At 31.4% G+C, this 16,947-nt stretch overlaps 1 protein-coding gene across 6 annotated transcripts in view; it reads left to right on the forward strand.

Moving 5' to 3' along the window:
* LOC145268179 (polypeptide N-acetylgalactosaminyltransferase 10-like) overlaps positions 1–16,947 on the forward strand; it is a gene marked incomplete at its 3' end in the record, with an annotated part of 187,057 nt that overhangs the window by 157,873 nt on the left and 12,237 nt on the right. For all 6 annotated transcript variants that reach the window (XM_080123396.1, XM_080123398.1, XM_080123397.1 and 3 more), the window contains 4 exon segments: positions 3,782–3,959; positions 6,713–6,830; positions 10,765–10,875; positions 15,495–15,716. In XM_080123396.1, the coding sequence (XP_079979522.1) occupies positions 3,782–3,959; positions 6,713–6,830; positions 10,765–10,875; positions 15,495–15,716 (629 nt within the window).

Below are 16,947 nucleotides of genomic sequence, written 5' to 3' on the forward strand. Positions count from 1 at the left end.
ATGAGCTTTCTTTGTTGAATGTGATTTCCTCTGGGAGGTGGCTGTGGTGAGGTGTCAAGATGTAAGAAATTGTGTTTATTCCTCTGAATAACTTACCTCAAACAAGAATTTCCATGAACAGTTTTTTACAAGTACATAAGGGATGTTGAGTGCGTAAAGGTTAGAGAATTTCAGGAGGATATCTTAAGTGAAAGAGTTTGATGCAAAGCAATAATGGAGTGAAAAGGAAAAGAAACACGCAGCCACATCTTGTAAATTTATTTCAACCACATAGGACCTTTTCAAGCTTACTTATTGGGTTGAAATTTTATTTGAGATTCGGATATATTTACGTTACTTTTTCTCTAACTGATAAAATCATGAACATCATAATCATATAAAATCATAAACATCATAAACATAACTGGTATACATAAAATCATAAACATCATAAACATAACTGGTATAAATAAAATCATAAACATCATAAACATAACTGGTATACATAAAATCATAAACATCATAAACATAACTGGTATACATAAAATCATAAACATCATAATCATATAAAATCATAAACATAACTGGTATAACTGGTATACATAAAATCATAAACATCATAATCATATAAAATCATAAACATAACTGGTATAACTGGTATACATAAAATCATAAACATAATCATATAAAATCATAAACATAACTGGTATACATAAAATCATAAACATCATAATCATATAAAATCATAAACATAACTGGTATAACTGGTATACATAAAATCATAAACATCATAATCATATAAAATCATAAACATAACTGGTATAACTGGTATACATAAAATCATAAACATCATAATCATATAAAATCATAAACATAACTGGTATAACTGGTATACATAAAATCATAAACATAATCATATAAAATCATAAACATAACTGGTATACATAAAATCATAAACATCATAATCATATAAAATCATAAACATAACTGGTATAACTGGTATACATAAAATCATAAACATCATAATCATATAAAATCATAAACATAACTGGTATAACTGGTATACATAAAATCATAAACATCAAACTGATTATATAGATTTACTTATAAAAGCTATGCATATCTATTGAGCACTTTTGAATATGATCATGACTTATATAATTAAAACACACAGAGCTATGTTCATATAAGTCAGATTTTTAAACAAAAGAAAGTAAGATTATTTCTTTGCTGTTTATGGCTGTCCAGCAAAAAATGTTCTCACATTTTTTGCCATTATAAAAAAAGCTTTATAAAACTAAATAGTATACTCTTATAAAAAAAAGGCTTTATACAACTGCATAGTATGCCATCATAAAAACACTTTTTAGAACCACATATTTCCTGGATGAACTATCACAGGAATTTATAGATAAAGACGGTTCTGTAGACCGGCTGGAAAAAGGATCTCTTCGCTATGATCAGGAGAGAATGAGATCCGGGCTTGATGACCAATGCTTTTAAAAAGATGAGTGGTCTCAGCAATGACAACAAGTACAGGTTCTGCCACACAGAAGTAGAGAGTGTGAGCCACCTGACATTCAGTTGTAAAATCCTGTTGGGGGACGGCTATTATACAATGTGACATGATATAGTGGGTAAATATCTCCACTGAAAAATCTGTTAAAAGCTGAATATCCAATGTAATAGCAAATCTTGAGAACATGTTTACCAGAAAGAACAGTTGGAAATAAGTTATACACCATCCACTATGACTACGAAATTTCTACAGCTACATACCTAGAAAATAAGGCTATTAAGCCTGACATTGTGATATGAGGACAAGAGGGAGAAGTAAGCATCCAAAATGATGCTGACCTTAACAGATCTGAAAGGGAGAAAATAACAAAATACCAAGAACTTATGTTCGACATGAAAAGAAATTGGAATCTTAAGAAAATCTCCATCATTCCAGTAATTATAGGAGAGACCGGGCTAATGAAACAGAATTTCAAAAACTATCTGGCAAATATACCCGGTGAACCAAGTGCAAGAGAAATGTAAACAATTGCACTTAAAGGCACGGTTAGAATCTTAAAAAGATCTCTCGGTTGGAGTAACTAAATTAATGAGAGAATGTTTGGCATCCAGTAGAATCAACCATCCCCAGCAAAACAAAGTGATAAGAAAATTAAGAGAAAAAGGCTTTATAAAACCACATGGCATGCCATCATAAAATGGCTTTATATAGCAGCATAGTATGTTATCCTAAAACTTTTCCTAAAACAATATAGTATACCTTATAAAAAAGGCTTTATATAACCAAATAGTATGTCATATGCATAACATTTTACAATTTGGCACACAGTAACTTTTTTTTAATAGATTCTTTATTTTTTTATTTTTGATATCTTTCTGTAATTTTAACACAATCATGGGAAATTTTTTTAAAAATGCAAAATTCAAACAATCTTTATGAAAAATAATGTCTTTTAAATGTTGCCCATTTTCAGCTATGCATATTTGTGATCTTTCCAAAACATTATTAATGACAGATTGCAGAATCTCTGGATTGCAATCTAACTCCCTTATTTCGTTCCTGATGTTTTCCTTCAATTTTTGCAGGGTTTGGGGTTTGTTAACATACTCTTTCTTTAAGGTATCCCCACAAGAAAAAGTCAGGACTAGTCAAATCTGGGGAACATGATGGCTATTTGACATTGCCATAGCGAGAGATAATGTTGCTGACAAAGGATTGCCTGAGAAGCTCCATGGTGTCTCTCACTATATGTGCAGTTGCCCCATCTTGTTGGAACCATAATCCAGCCCTATTTTGAATTTGTGGCCGCATGAAGTCTGTAATCATATTCCAGTATCTCTCTCCAGTAAAAGTGGCAGCATTTACGTCTTCATCTTAAAAAAAAATAAGGTTCAATAATCTTCTCCTCCGTTACTGCACACCATACAGTGCACTTTATGGGATGCAACTGCATTTGGTGAACTGCCCTTGGATTTTCAGAGCCCCAAACTCTGTAATTTTGTTAACGAATCCATTCAAACAAAAATGGGTTACATCTGCTATAATCAACTTTTGCAGAAAATTGTGATCATTCCAGACAAGTTCTTGCATTTGAACTGCATATTGAACCCTTGTTTGAAAATCTTCAGGCTTCAAGTGTGGAACAAGCTGCACTTTGTAAGGAAAGAGTTTTTGTGCAGAATGTTGTGTAGTGAGCTTTGAAATATCCCAAGTTGTGTGGAACATCGTCGAATCAATGTTTCAGGATGCTACTCCGTGCTCTCTCGCACGCTTTCCCTATTTTCATTTGTAAAGATGTTTTGTGGTTTGCCAGCTTGCGAAAGATCAAGTACAGCTCCTTGGTCTTCAAATCAGAGCACAATGTTTCAAATTGTGTTGTGACTCGGGCTATCTCTTACATGAAAATGCTGCCCTAAACTTTTTGAGTCAAAACAATTGACCTCTGATTTTGGTAAAACAATTTCACAACCTGTGTACGCTGTTCAATGCTATACTTATTCATAATTAATTTCCAAAATATTATCTGTAAAATATCTGAAATAGAGAAAAAAAATAATCATTAATGGTAAAAGTGACTTTTTAGACACCCGGTATATATAGAATGTACAAAGTATTATAAAAAAAATTAATGGCCAATAGGACTCGTGTAAATATTTTTATAGGGCAGAGTTACCCAATTGTCAGTAATTAGGTTTTATTAAAAGAAAAAAAGGTCTGGAGTATTTTTTTTAGTCAATTCTCCATTAAATCAACTAAAGTAATTTATTTTTTCTTTCATTGTAGAACCAATTGCTGAGAATTGGAAAACGGTGGTTTGTCCATTTATAGATGTTATTGATTATGAAACATTTGCATACCGTGCACAAGATGAAGGGGCCCGAGGGGCTTTTGATTGGGAAATGTTCTACAAGAGATTACCTTTGCTTAAAAGTGATCTCCAACATCCTGCTGAACCATTCAAGTAAGAAATTATTACTTGTTTCCTTTATCTTTGCTTTTCTTTTTATAAGTTGTATTGGTTTTTTTATTACAGGTTTTTAAAAAATTTTTATCAAAGTATTTTTATCTATTTATTTTTCTATCTTGCGCATTTTTCTCAAGCACATTCTGTCAAGCACGCATTATTTTTCTACCTGTCGGGTACGCGTTTTTTTTGTTTTTTTTTTAATATCTGTTGGGCACGCTTTTTTCTGTCTGTCTGTCTGGTGTGCGTTTTTTCTGTCCATCGGGTACATGTTTTATTTTTCTGTCTGTCAGGTGTGGGTTTCTTTTTTCTGTCTGTCGGGTGCGGGTTTCTTTTCTTTCTGTCTGTCATGTGCGGAGGGGGGGAGGGGCGGTCTGTCATGTGTGGGTTATTTTTTTATGTCTGTCGGGTGCATGTTTTTTTTTCTGTCTGCCGGGTGTGCGTTTTTTTGTGTTTTTTCTGTCTGCCGGGTGTGCGTTTTTTTTTTTTTTTTTCTGTCTGCCAGGTGTACATTTTTTTTCCTGTCTGCCGGGTGTGCGTTTTTTTTTCTGTCTGCCAGGTGTGCATTTTCTTTTCTGTCTGCCAAGTGAGCGTTTTTTTTTTTCTGTCTGCCGGGTGCGCGGTTTTTTTTTTCTGTCTGCCAGCTGTGCGTTTTTTTTTCTGTTTGCCGGGTGTGCGTTTTTTTTCTGTCTGCTGGGTGTGCGTTTTTTTTTTGGTTTTCTTTTTTCTGCCAGGTGCGCATTTTTTTTTTTTTTCTGTCTGCCAGGTGCGTTTTTTTTTTTTTTTTTTTGTCTTCCGGGTGCATGTTTTTTTTGTTTGTTTTTTTTCTGTCTGTCGGCTGTGCATTTTTTTTTTCCTGTCTGTCAGCTGCGCGTTTTTTTTGTTTTTTTTTGTGTCTGTCGGGTGCGTGTTTTCTTTTTTCTGGCTGTAACGTGCCCGTTTTTTTTGGGTTTTTTTTTTAGGGTGCATGTTTTTTTGTGTCTGTCGGGTGCGCTTTTCTTCTTTTTTTTTCTATCTGTTGGGCATGCGTTTTTCTTTAAACTTTTAAACATTCTTCCTTAGCCCAAACCATCAACCTGAAGTCCATATGGCCACTATTCTTTCCTTGAAGTTTTTTTAGGGCAGCCTAAAAAACTTCCTTAATCTTACCAGTAACTTTAAGTCCAAATGACAACTACACCTTCTTTTTCGTTTTGATCAGAGGATTTTTGTTTAGGGAAAGAGAAGGGGAGTTACTACCCAGACTTAGAATTGATGGTAGTGTTAAGGGGAGTATGTTCTGTTTTGTAAAGAACAAATAATAAAAGCAAATGGTGTTCATTGAAAATAAAATTGAAATATTACCCCACATATTAAACATAATAATGGCATATATAACAATATAGAATATTGTTGATGAAATTGTCTTTTATATGGTAGATAATTTTCACAGTGAACTAATTTATAAATATCAGAAAAAAATTAATATTTGCAAAAAAAAATTTTTTTTAAGAAATCCACAAAATTTAAATAACAAATGAATATATTGGATTATTTTCCCCCACCATCCTTTTGCAAAGTCAGGCAAAACTAATTTCTAAGCTTTGGCAGCCACTTTTAATATTTAACCACTTCAATATAACAGTATTATCATGTAATGTATATCTATACGTATGTTAATTTCATTTTAATTGTATTGAAATTTGAAATAAACATTTGCTTAAATCCTTTTCATTTACCACTTTTATTTGAATATATATCGGTGTAGAAGATTGAAACACAAAATTTTGCATTACATTTCCTATGACTATAATTTTTGTAGTCCTAAACTTTTATTGGCTCAATATTGCAGTTCAAAATAAAATGAGAGGATAAACTTTAAGATATCAGTCAAAAGTATCTGTGTACAACAAAAGTTTCTGCAAATAAACAAGTAGGATTTTCATTAAAAATAAAATTAATTTACTATTCATGTTAAGGCAGCATATAGATGATTATCTCCTTCTAAAATGACATGATGGCTTGTCGTTCATAGTTTGTTGATACCAAATGATAAATTAAGTTCATTTTTTATGAAAATTCTACTCACTGATTTTTTCCATATTTTTTTTGATGTACACTTTTCACTGATACGTATATTCAAAGTTTTTTTTCCTGTTATTTTAAACTTCCATATTTTAATTGAGCACCAATAAACATAAGCACCCTATATTGTTTTTCTCTTGAAACTATTTTATGCTAAAATCTAAAGAAAATCATTTATTTTGATAAATTCTTTTCCATAAAGTCTACATGTTTCTATTATATTTTTCTTTAAGCTTTTCTCATAATAATAATAAGAATGTGAATAACATTTAATTTTATTACAATTTGTATTATTTTTTCCCCGTGTTTCTTTGGCTATATCTATTTGCCATTGATGGCAATACATAAATGTTTCAGATTTGTAAAAACAAAGATATAAAATTCTTGTGCTAATTCCAGAGTACAAATGAAACCGGAAAGCCATCGCTAATTAGCACCTCCCACAATCATTTGAAAAAAAAAAACATTATTTAATTGAAAAATGCAAAAAAGACTATCTGGTGTTGTTGGGTAGCAGAAATTTAGATTTTAGCGATTTCAAAATGAATTGTTCCAAAATTGAAGAAATTTGTAAGAAAAATTCTATTTTTAAAATGATATAAATTATTACAAAAAAAAATAAATAAAGCATTCATTTTATTTATTAAAAAAAATATTTTAATAAGTATTTTTGTTCTTTACTTCAGGAGTCCAGTCATGGCAGGCGGGTTGTTTGCCATTGACCGAAAATGGTTCTGGGAACTTGGTGGCTATGATCCTGGTCTGGATATATGGGGAGGAGAGCAGTATGAACTTTCCTTTAAGGTCAGTGTATAATATTGTGGCAAAAAAAAAAAAAAATCAGTTATTTTTTGTAAACACTATTTAAGAGAGCCTATGTTTAATAAAAAATAAATAAAACTAGCTTAATGGTCTATGTTTGATAAAAAAAAAAAAGTAGCTTACTGGCTTATGTTTAATATAGCAATACACACAGACGATAAAAACACTTTGGATAATTATGGATTTTAAGGAGGTTCTGCTAAAATCATCATATTTTAAAAACCAAAGCATCTTAAGTCCTCAAAATACTACCGTTTTGTTCGAAAATGAATATATTTTCAAATAAATTAATAAATAAGATTTTGTGATGACTCCCTCCCCTGATTTGTAAACAGTGGTACCACATTTCTCTTAAGAATTTCGTCATGGAATTTTGAAATTAACTAGAAGTGTTATCACTTTTAATAGATTCGGTTGTCTGAAATTCTTTTGATAGTTCATTTTTTTGTTGTGTTCAAAATGACGAGTTTGGTAAATTTTGAAAAAAAATTCTTCAGACACCTACTTTTAAATAAATCAATCTTTTTATTACATTTATTCATTAAAAATAAAAATGTAAATGGCTTCATTTTGTGGTACCGAGCAATTTAAAATCATGATACCTGGAAAAAATCATTCTATTTTTAAAAAGTATCTAAAAACGATCTGTGGAAGCAGTAGCAGTTTTAATATCGCTGATATTACTTTACTGTTAACAAACTTTTTTTTGTTTTGTTTTTTATTCCAGAACGAATTAAAAAGAATGAAAATATGAATCTAAAAAAAATGTTCTTACATTAAATTGGAGCTCATATTATCAAAACATAATTAGCTTAACTAGAGCTATTCGGTTATCAAAATATATCATTTTAAAGCAATCCGGCATTACTTTTGGTCAAATTTTAAAAATATAATTGAAAAACAAATATGTAACGTGTGCACTTTTATCCATTACCTTAGTTTTTAATGGTAAATTAAAGTGTTTTGTTTAAAAAAAAACGAAAATGTGAAATATGATTTTGCTTCACATGTGTGAGCAGTACTCCCACCCCCCACACATACCAATATATTTTTCGTCTTTTTTTTTTTTTTTCAGCGGATTATAATCGAATGGACAGTAATCTACCCAATCATATATATATAAAAAAAAATGCAAAATCAATATTTAAATATTTGTAGGAGGTGCTCAGTTTCTAGTTAAGTTCCTATTTACTTGCCTCCCCACGAGGACAGTTAGACACAAGGTCAATTTTTAATGTGAGGAAAATCCAGCTTCCCCAAAAGGGTTAATCTGGATAGAAACAAACATAAAAATTGTCTCCGTCATGAATGATTTCTCCTTCACTGACAGAGGACAGAAAAGGCGAAGTGTAGCATCAGAATACTACACTGTGATCTTGACCCGAAGTCCAGGTAGAGAAATAAAAAATAAAACATCTAAAACTGGAAAACTTAACAAAATAATGTGTCACTCGGACAAGAAATAAAAACCAAATTTATCAAAAATTTGTGAACGATTTGTTAGCTTTAACAAACAATGTTTTTTGATATTTAAATAAGTGGGCAAAAATAATAAGTTTTCCAAACGTCACGTTTTCTGTTAGTGACGTCACTTGTTTTACATGAAATTTATTTTTGTCTGTTTGTCGTAATTCTTGTTAAGTTTCACACCCTTTAAGAATTACGACAAACAAAAATAAATTTCATATTTAAAAGTAATTTGATGTCCAAAATTTAAGGCATAACATTTTCAAAAGCCAATAATTATGACCCACTAACCATAAATATGGGAGTCAAATGCCTTAAAAAACACCCTAGGTACGAGTGGCAAGCTTCCTCCTCTTAAAACTTTTTTTAACCCTAACAATAACGCTAAGTGGCAAGCTCCTCACCAAACAAAGTTCCTTGGTTAGCTACATATAAGTGTCTAAAAAAAAAAATCCTTCCTTAAAGAACAGTGCACCGTTTATCACTCATAAAAAATATAAATTAGTCAACTGTCCTAAAACGCTACGATGGTCTCGAAATGGTGAATAATTTTACATTAAATTTATGTTAAACTAACCCTCAATCTAAATTCTAAAATTGTTTTTGTTTTGTTTCTATCAAGTCTTCAGGGTATATTCACACAATTTTTCTTAGCTCTATCATTAACCCAAAGTCAGAGTGGTAACCTTCCCACCCTCTCATAATTGCACAAAGACGCTCTTAAAACCACACATAATTGGCTTTAGAAAAAAAAAAAAAAAAAAGCAGGGGCATACAGGATTTATCTCCAATAGAAACAAAAAGATGGTTAACTGTCCTAAAATGCTAGAATGGCTCAAAATGGGGAATCATTTTACTTAAAATTCTAAAATAATACTTATCTTTCATGAAAGTTTTTTTTTTAAGGAATTCACACGTAATTGTCTACAAAGGTAAAATCGCATATTTTGGAGAGGTGGTCAGTTGGGGTGGGGGGTTAATGAAAAGTATTAATCTATAATAACGCCAAAGAAATATTGCAATATATTTATTTTTAAACAGTCCTAGATTTCGATTTCAGTTATTTGTACATATAATGCATCACAATTCAGCTTTGAGTTCTTTAACTTCTTTTCTTTTAATGGATACATGGCATTTTTAAGAAATTGCAGCATATTTATGTGCATTTACTGCAGATTATTTGGAAATCATTAATTTTTGGAGATTTTCAGTAACATATTCTAATTCCTAGCACAAAAATACACTTATATGGTAAATTTCATTGCTTAATCTTGTGTTTTAACAAAGATATAGTATTTTTACCAAAAAAGTAGTGTAAAAAATGTGACAAAACGCATATGGTCTTAAAGATTGAAAAATATCCAACATGTGAGGCACAAAAATAATCACAACTTCCTTAATTTTAATTGGTTTTTAAAAAAATTAAAAGATTCTTTCTAAGCTGATCAAGCTCTTTCTATAGATACTAATATTGAAATATTTTAAGCTATTTCAATTTTTTTCATGTGTATTGCTAGTTTAATAAAAAAAAATAAATAGCTTAATGGCCTATGTTTAATAAAAATTAAATTTTTAAAAATAGCTTAATGACCTATGCTGTTATTTTTTTTTTGTTTGTTTTTTTTTGCTGTATACATTATCCTCTGTTTAATAAAAAATAAAAATAAAAAATAGCCTATTCAGTACAGCTGGATGTTGTCTTCATTTTTGTTTTTTAAAATAGAAGCACTGATACATTAATAAAATGAGAATAAATTAAACTAGAAGAATACTCATTCCCGGACTAGTAAAATTAATCCTATAAACACAACAGATTTATACCACTTTTATATCCCCTTACAAAGATCAAAATTAAAATATAATGATACTAAAACTTAAGCTGGAGGGGGGGGGGGGTCTTGAGAAGAAATTGAACTTCAGCAAATCTTGCTTAATTCTTAATTGCTGTCTAATGATTATGGATCAAATTTAAGGCAAATCTGAAATATTTGAATTTTCAAATCAGAGGTGTGCCTATATTATGCCTCCTCAAAACCTTTTAAAATACTCTAAAAGTTGGGGTATATTTTGTTAAACTTTCATAAAAATCAGAATTTTCATGAACAGCTTCCACCCCATTTGCATAATACTAAATTAAACTGAATATATTCCATATTTTATGCCAAGCAGCTGTGTTTCAAACATCACTATGATGAGTTAATTAGTTTAAAAGTGAACCATGTACATACAAATATATAAACATATAAAACTTACCTAACTATAAAAATATATAAACATAAAACTTACCTAACTATAAAAATATATAAACATATAAAACTTAACTATAAAAATATATTCTTAAATTGAACAATCTTACTCTTACTAATTTAATCATTTTTGCTTGTGATTTCTTTGTATTTTGATATGATTTTTACATGATTATGAAATCAATACTTTTCGTTCCTTGTAGATTTGGCAATGTGGGGGTATAATGGTGGATGCCCCCTGCTCTAGAGTTGGGCATGTATACAGAAAATTTGCACCTTTTATAAATCCTGGTGTAGGTGATTTCGTTGGAAGAGTAAGTTTGCACATGCTTATATACTTCTTTTTTTTTTGCTCAGGCCTATATGTTTTTCTTTTTTAATGTACATGATCTGCAAATGATTTTAAAATCCTAATTTTCATGACTTTATTTGGCTAAGCAGGTTGAAAACTAAAATTTTCTGTTGCATTTAGGAATTTTTTCTCTTTTAGAAATTCTAAGCTGTTAAAATACCATTTTAGTAGCATTTTATTTTAATCAAAATTTTCAGAAAAAATTCTCTTTAGAGATATATACATCTATATATAACATATGGTTCATGTCCATTAAAAAATGAAAATAAGGAAAAATCTGATGTACATGCTCATGATAAAATGAAAATATCATATTCCAAAAATCACATTAAGTGATCAAGTAGTTTTATTTTTTATCAAGAATCATATTTTATGAGTAACCAGAGAATGGATGTCTTGCCTGACATTTTGAAAATAATCTAAAAAGAAAAACAAATAACTCAGCATAATTCAAACTTGCGATATTTATTTTGTAATGCCTATAAATTCCCATTAATAACTAAAAAAATTATTTTCTTTATAAAAATAAAACTACTTGATCAATTTAAGTGACTTTCAAATATATTTTTGTTCTGTTATGAATATGTACATTATACATATTTTTTTAATATAGGGCAATTTTTAACAAGAACCTAATATATATACTTTTTCCTGTTGTTGGTTGTGAAATCTTAATGGTCACATTTTGTCTTATTTTAAACCTTAACCATCGTTAAGTATTGAGACATTATGTTGGACAAAGATGGTGGCAGTAAATCAAATCTGAAAAGAATCGATGCAGTTCCGATCTTGAGTGTTAAGTAAATCCTAGTAACAAAGATGGCGGCGAAGAATCAATGCAGTCTTGATCTTGAGTCGTTTCGTGACGGAGGCGACGGCGAACTGATTGAATCCAAAATTCAACATTTTTTATAGTAACTTTTGAAGCTTCTGATTGGTTGATTATTATAACTGTGGTTATAAAAACGATCATCAAAATATATTGGAGTCAAATCCCATTAGAAGTTTAAAACATTTTGACAACCATTAAAATAATTTCAATTTTTTATTTAAAGAAGTTGCTTTAAACAAGGCATAAAGCCACTTGATGCAAGGAGTTAAAAGATCAGATTAAGTTGCATCATAACAAGAAGGTAGAATCATTTCAAAACCAAGTTTGTTAACTGGCGATAATTTCAGAGGCAAAAATAATCAAACTTAAAGATAAAACATTAGTCAATGAGGACTCAGTCACTCATGCATGAAAATATCTCAATAGATACATATCCATGAGGAACATGGCATGCAACTGTGTTTGAAAATGCCAAGTAATAAAAGATTATCTAAAAATATTGATACACAGTGAAGTTGGTTTGAAAGTCAACACCAAAGTATACCTGGATGTGCTGAATAGTGTGGTGATCTCCTGGTACAATCAGTAGCCGCTGGCAGACCCTGGGTGTGGCAGCAGGACTGAATGCCAGCCCACAAGTCCAAAGAGACCCAGGCTTGGCTTCAGAAGGAGTGCTATGACTTTGTACTTTTCTCTCACTGTGCCCCCCCCTCCTCAACCTGAACTCACTGGTTTGGTAATACGTTGAGAACATCAACATGACCTCCCATAACACCAAAGCCAGCCTGATGGTCACCATTTGCCAGGTATTCGTAGAGCTCCCACCAGTGCTTGTGGAAAAGGCATGCTCCCAGTAATGGACTCGTATCAAGGCAGTAATTGAGGCTGAAGGCAGCTACATTGAATAGATGTTAGCTCTACTACATAATCAAGTTACCTGAATTGATTTTTTTCAAAAATTTTAAAATAAGCTGTTGTGTTGTTTTCTTTTGGACGACAAATTTATTGTTCCACCCTGTATTATTTGTTTCAAGTTGTTTAATGGAAGTCACTCCAGACAAGGCATAAAATCACTTGCTGTAAGGAGCTAAAAAGATCAGATTAAGTTGCATCATGACAAGAAGGTAGAATCACTTCAAAACAAGTCTTTTAATAGGGGTAGGCTATAGAAACAAAATTTTTCAAATAAATGCCAAAAGTGGCTTATTACCTTCATTTATATGTAAATAGATGGGAACAAGTGATTTTTTTTAAAACGGGTCAAAATTGGAGGGTCGCTGGCCCCAAACGTGATTTGACTGCGTCAACGCGTGAAAATGGCCCAAATTTCGCCCCCGAACACACTTAATCATTTATTGAAAGCCACAGGGTACATTTTTTTACTATAAATTCATTTGTATCATTAAATCTAACATTCCCATTGGCTATCCCACAAGTATAGAGTTTTTTAGGGTATCTCAGAGTTCAAAATGGGTCAAAATTAGCCAAAAATGGTCGGAAATCACGGATTTTCCAAAATGCACCTCCCAAGCCACACAGGGTGCAATTTTTGACCATAAATGGCTCTATATCATTAAATCTAACATTTTCACTGGCTATCCCACCTATATAGGGCTTTTCAAGGTATCTTAAGGGTCCAAAATGGGTCAAATTTACCCAAAAATTAGCCAAAAATGAACGAAAATCACGGTTAATCCCCAAAATGCAGGTATTATATCTCATCGGGCTCCTATAAACACTCCTGTATGGCTTTTTACAGTTGGAAGACTGAAATAACCACCCTGTTATCTTATGCATTTGTATTTAGGGTATTTAGAGATCTTTGGGGGATGTAAAAAGGGTCAAAACAATCCAAAAATGACAAAATTACGCTTTACTGTACATAACATATGAATCATTAGTTCATTCATCAATGATACTTTTTAGAAACCTCGTAACTTTACTACATCAACTTCTCAGAAAGTAATTAATTGTAAATTGAACGTTGAATGTCAATGAAATGCTGTCCAAGAAGAGTCTGAATTCATATTGTGCTACGGATTGTACCCGATCTGTTTAATGAGTAGTTCAAATTGTTTGAGGTATCATGCTCTGGCAATTGGTCACTTATATCCTCCACTTCAAATTGATCATCGTCCAAATCCAAACGATTGTGCAGTTCTTGCTCTGCCAGAAACCGTTCATGTTCCATATCGACGTGGAAAGTGTCAATGAGCCATTTGCGAGAGAGAGACTTTTGATCGACAAAGAATCTTCGTTCATGTACATCAAATTCATCAGGATTCACATCTTTTGAAAGTATATTGAGAAGGACATGGTGCTCTCGTTTCCATTTAATCATATTCACACGTCTGGAACCCTTTGCTTTGTAGACATCTTTGTCGTAAATTTTTAGCGATCGATCAAGTTTATGTTTTATCCCAGGTATTGTAACATAACGAACATCACTTCCAAAGGCTTTCTGCCACAATTGTAGTAATCGCAAGGAGGACTGGTGAATATGATTTTTCTGTGTCGTGGTACCATATTTGGCAGCATGATGTTGCACAGCTTGAACACATTCAGCCTCAGTTGGAAGAGAATCAAGCAGAAGATAAGTCCAATCGTCGTAATTATAATCTTCGTCAATCTGCCCTGCTATACCAGCCATGTTCATTGCATTTTACTAACTGAAAAAGAAAGCAAAGTTCAATCAAATTCACAATTAATGCAATGCAATGTTATCGTGTCTATTTAAAGATGCCATTGCATTGTTACAGAAAGAAAACATTTCCTTATTTGGTAATTTTCCATCTATAACTCAAATTAAGCCCCTTTTTGACAACCTATGTTGATTCTTAGGGACTTTTTGACTCTCTTTGGCTAAATCGGCCATATTTAGCCCCTTTTAAAGGTCCTTATACCCCTCATTAACAGTGCAAAAGTTAGGAGAGTGCCGGCTTCAAGCATTTCCCAACAGTTTCTGCCATGTAGAGGTGTCTTTGGGCCCATGGGAGGTGCATTTTGGAAAATCCATGATTTCCGACCATTTTTGGCTAATTTTGGGGTAATTTTTACCCATTTTGGACTCTGAGATACCCTAAAAAAAACCTATACTTGTGGGATAGCCAATGGGAATGTTAGATTTAATGATACAAATGCATTTATAGTCAAAAAATGCACCCTGTGGCTTTCAATAAGTGATTAAGTGTGTTCGGGGGCGAAATTTGGGCCATTTTCACGCGTCGACGCGGTCAAATCACGTTTGGGGCCAGCGACCCTCCAATTTGGATCCGTTTTGAACAAAATCACTTGTTCCCATCTATTTACATATAAATGAAGGTAATAAGCCACTTTTGGCATTTATTTGAAAAATTTTGTTTCTATAACCTACCCCTACTTTTAACTGACGATAAATTCAGAGGCAAAATAATCAAACCTAAAGATTAAATATTAGGATGTTAATGACGGGCCCAGTCATTCATGCTAAAAATACCTCAAAGGACATACATCTTTGCTTAACTCTTGAAAATACCCCAGCATTTAGCGAGTACTGTTGGCTTCATTATTTCCATGCTAATATTTCTGCTTTAGGAAATGCTCTTGAGTTCATAACACTCAAATACTGATCAGAAAAACACTATAATATATACGAACAATGCTTCATAAAATAGCATTTTTTAATTTTATATGTGAAGCAACACCGCATTTAACTATTTGTTTTATTTTACAAATTTATTTGAATTCAGTCATAAAAAATTTTTTTTCAGAATTATCGACGGGTGGCTGAAGTTTGGATGGATGAATACAAGGAATATCTCTATCTACGACGTCCTCACTACAGAGATATTGACCCAGGAGATATGAGTGCACAAGTAGATATTAGAAAGAAACTTAATTGTAAACCCTTTAGTTGGTTTATGAAAGAGGTGGCCTTTGACCTACCAAAATTCTACCCTCCAGTGGAACCACCAAATATAGCAGACGGTGAGGTAAGTAAAAAAAAAAAAAAAATTGAAACATAAATTTAATTTAAAAAAAAATTATTCCAAAACATTTTAAATAATGCATAAAAAATAAGCAGTGTGTACGTATATGTCTATTTTTATGAAGTTATGTTTTATATCTTTATATGTTTGTATATGTAAAGAATTCACTTCTAAACTAATTAACCAATCATTATAAATTTTGGAACACAGCTACTAGGTGTAAGGGGCTGCAAGTGGGCTATATTTAATTGGTTCTTGTTTATAAAAGGGCCAAAAAACATTTTTACAAGAAAAATCTGAAAAAAATCTTTATAATGTACATACTTGTCACTGCATGAAGATGTTATATTCCAAAAATTATCGATCAAGTAGTTTTTTTATTTAAGAAAATCAAATATTATCGCACGGTTTATCGAAAATTTGCTCCACGCCATCTTGTTTGAGAGGTAACAACATGGACGACACCTGACGGATATATCGTGAAAATATGGGATCGACAAGGGCAGACCATTTTTTTAATTCTAAAAATGTTTCATTATACAAAAAAAAAAAAAATATTTTAGACATTCTTTTTAGGAAAAGAAGTTATGTTAATTTATTTTTTATTTGTATTATAAAAAAAGTGTTTTCAACATGTAAGAAAAAAAAGAATTAAAAATGTTGATGGTCTGCCGTTGTCGAACCCATATTTTCACCATATTTTGGCCTTTTTATAGACAAGCACCATTTAGTTTTGTAAAATGGGAATGGAAGCCTTTCATGAAAATTTTGATACCTCAGATTTTTATGAAATTTGAACTATAGGAATTAAGATATCAATCAATAAATATAGCAATACATATGGACGATATCAACCAATAAATATATATTTTATAACTTATATATAGCAATACACATGGACGATAAAACCCTTTGAATAATCAGATTTCAAGGAGCTTCTGCTAAAATAGTCATATTTTACAAAATAAAGCACTTTAAGTCCTCAAAATGCCTTTGTTTTGTTTGGAAATCAATATTCTTCCAAATGAATTAATAAATAATAATGTATATTATATATTTTTTAAGCAAAAAAAGTGATAAAAACCTGAGCATCATAAAACAGTATTTTCGGTAGGGTTTTTTAAAGACCTCCTCCCTGATTTGTAAATGCTTGTACCATGTTTGTATTAAAAATTTTGTCGCAAAATTTGGAAACTAACCAGAAGAGATGTCACTTTTAATAGTTTCATAGTTT

Source organism: Euprymna scolopes, chromosome 43, assembly GCF_053919585.1.
Source record: "Euprymna scolopes isolate OS-2025 chromosome 43, ASM5391958v1, whole genome shotgun sequence".
NCBI classification, from domain to species: domain Eukaryota; kingdom Metazoa; phylum Mollusca; class Cephalopoda; order Sepiida; family Sepiolidae; genus Euprymna; species Euprymna scolopes.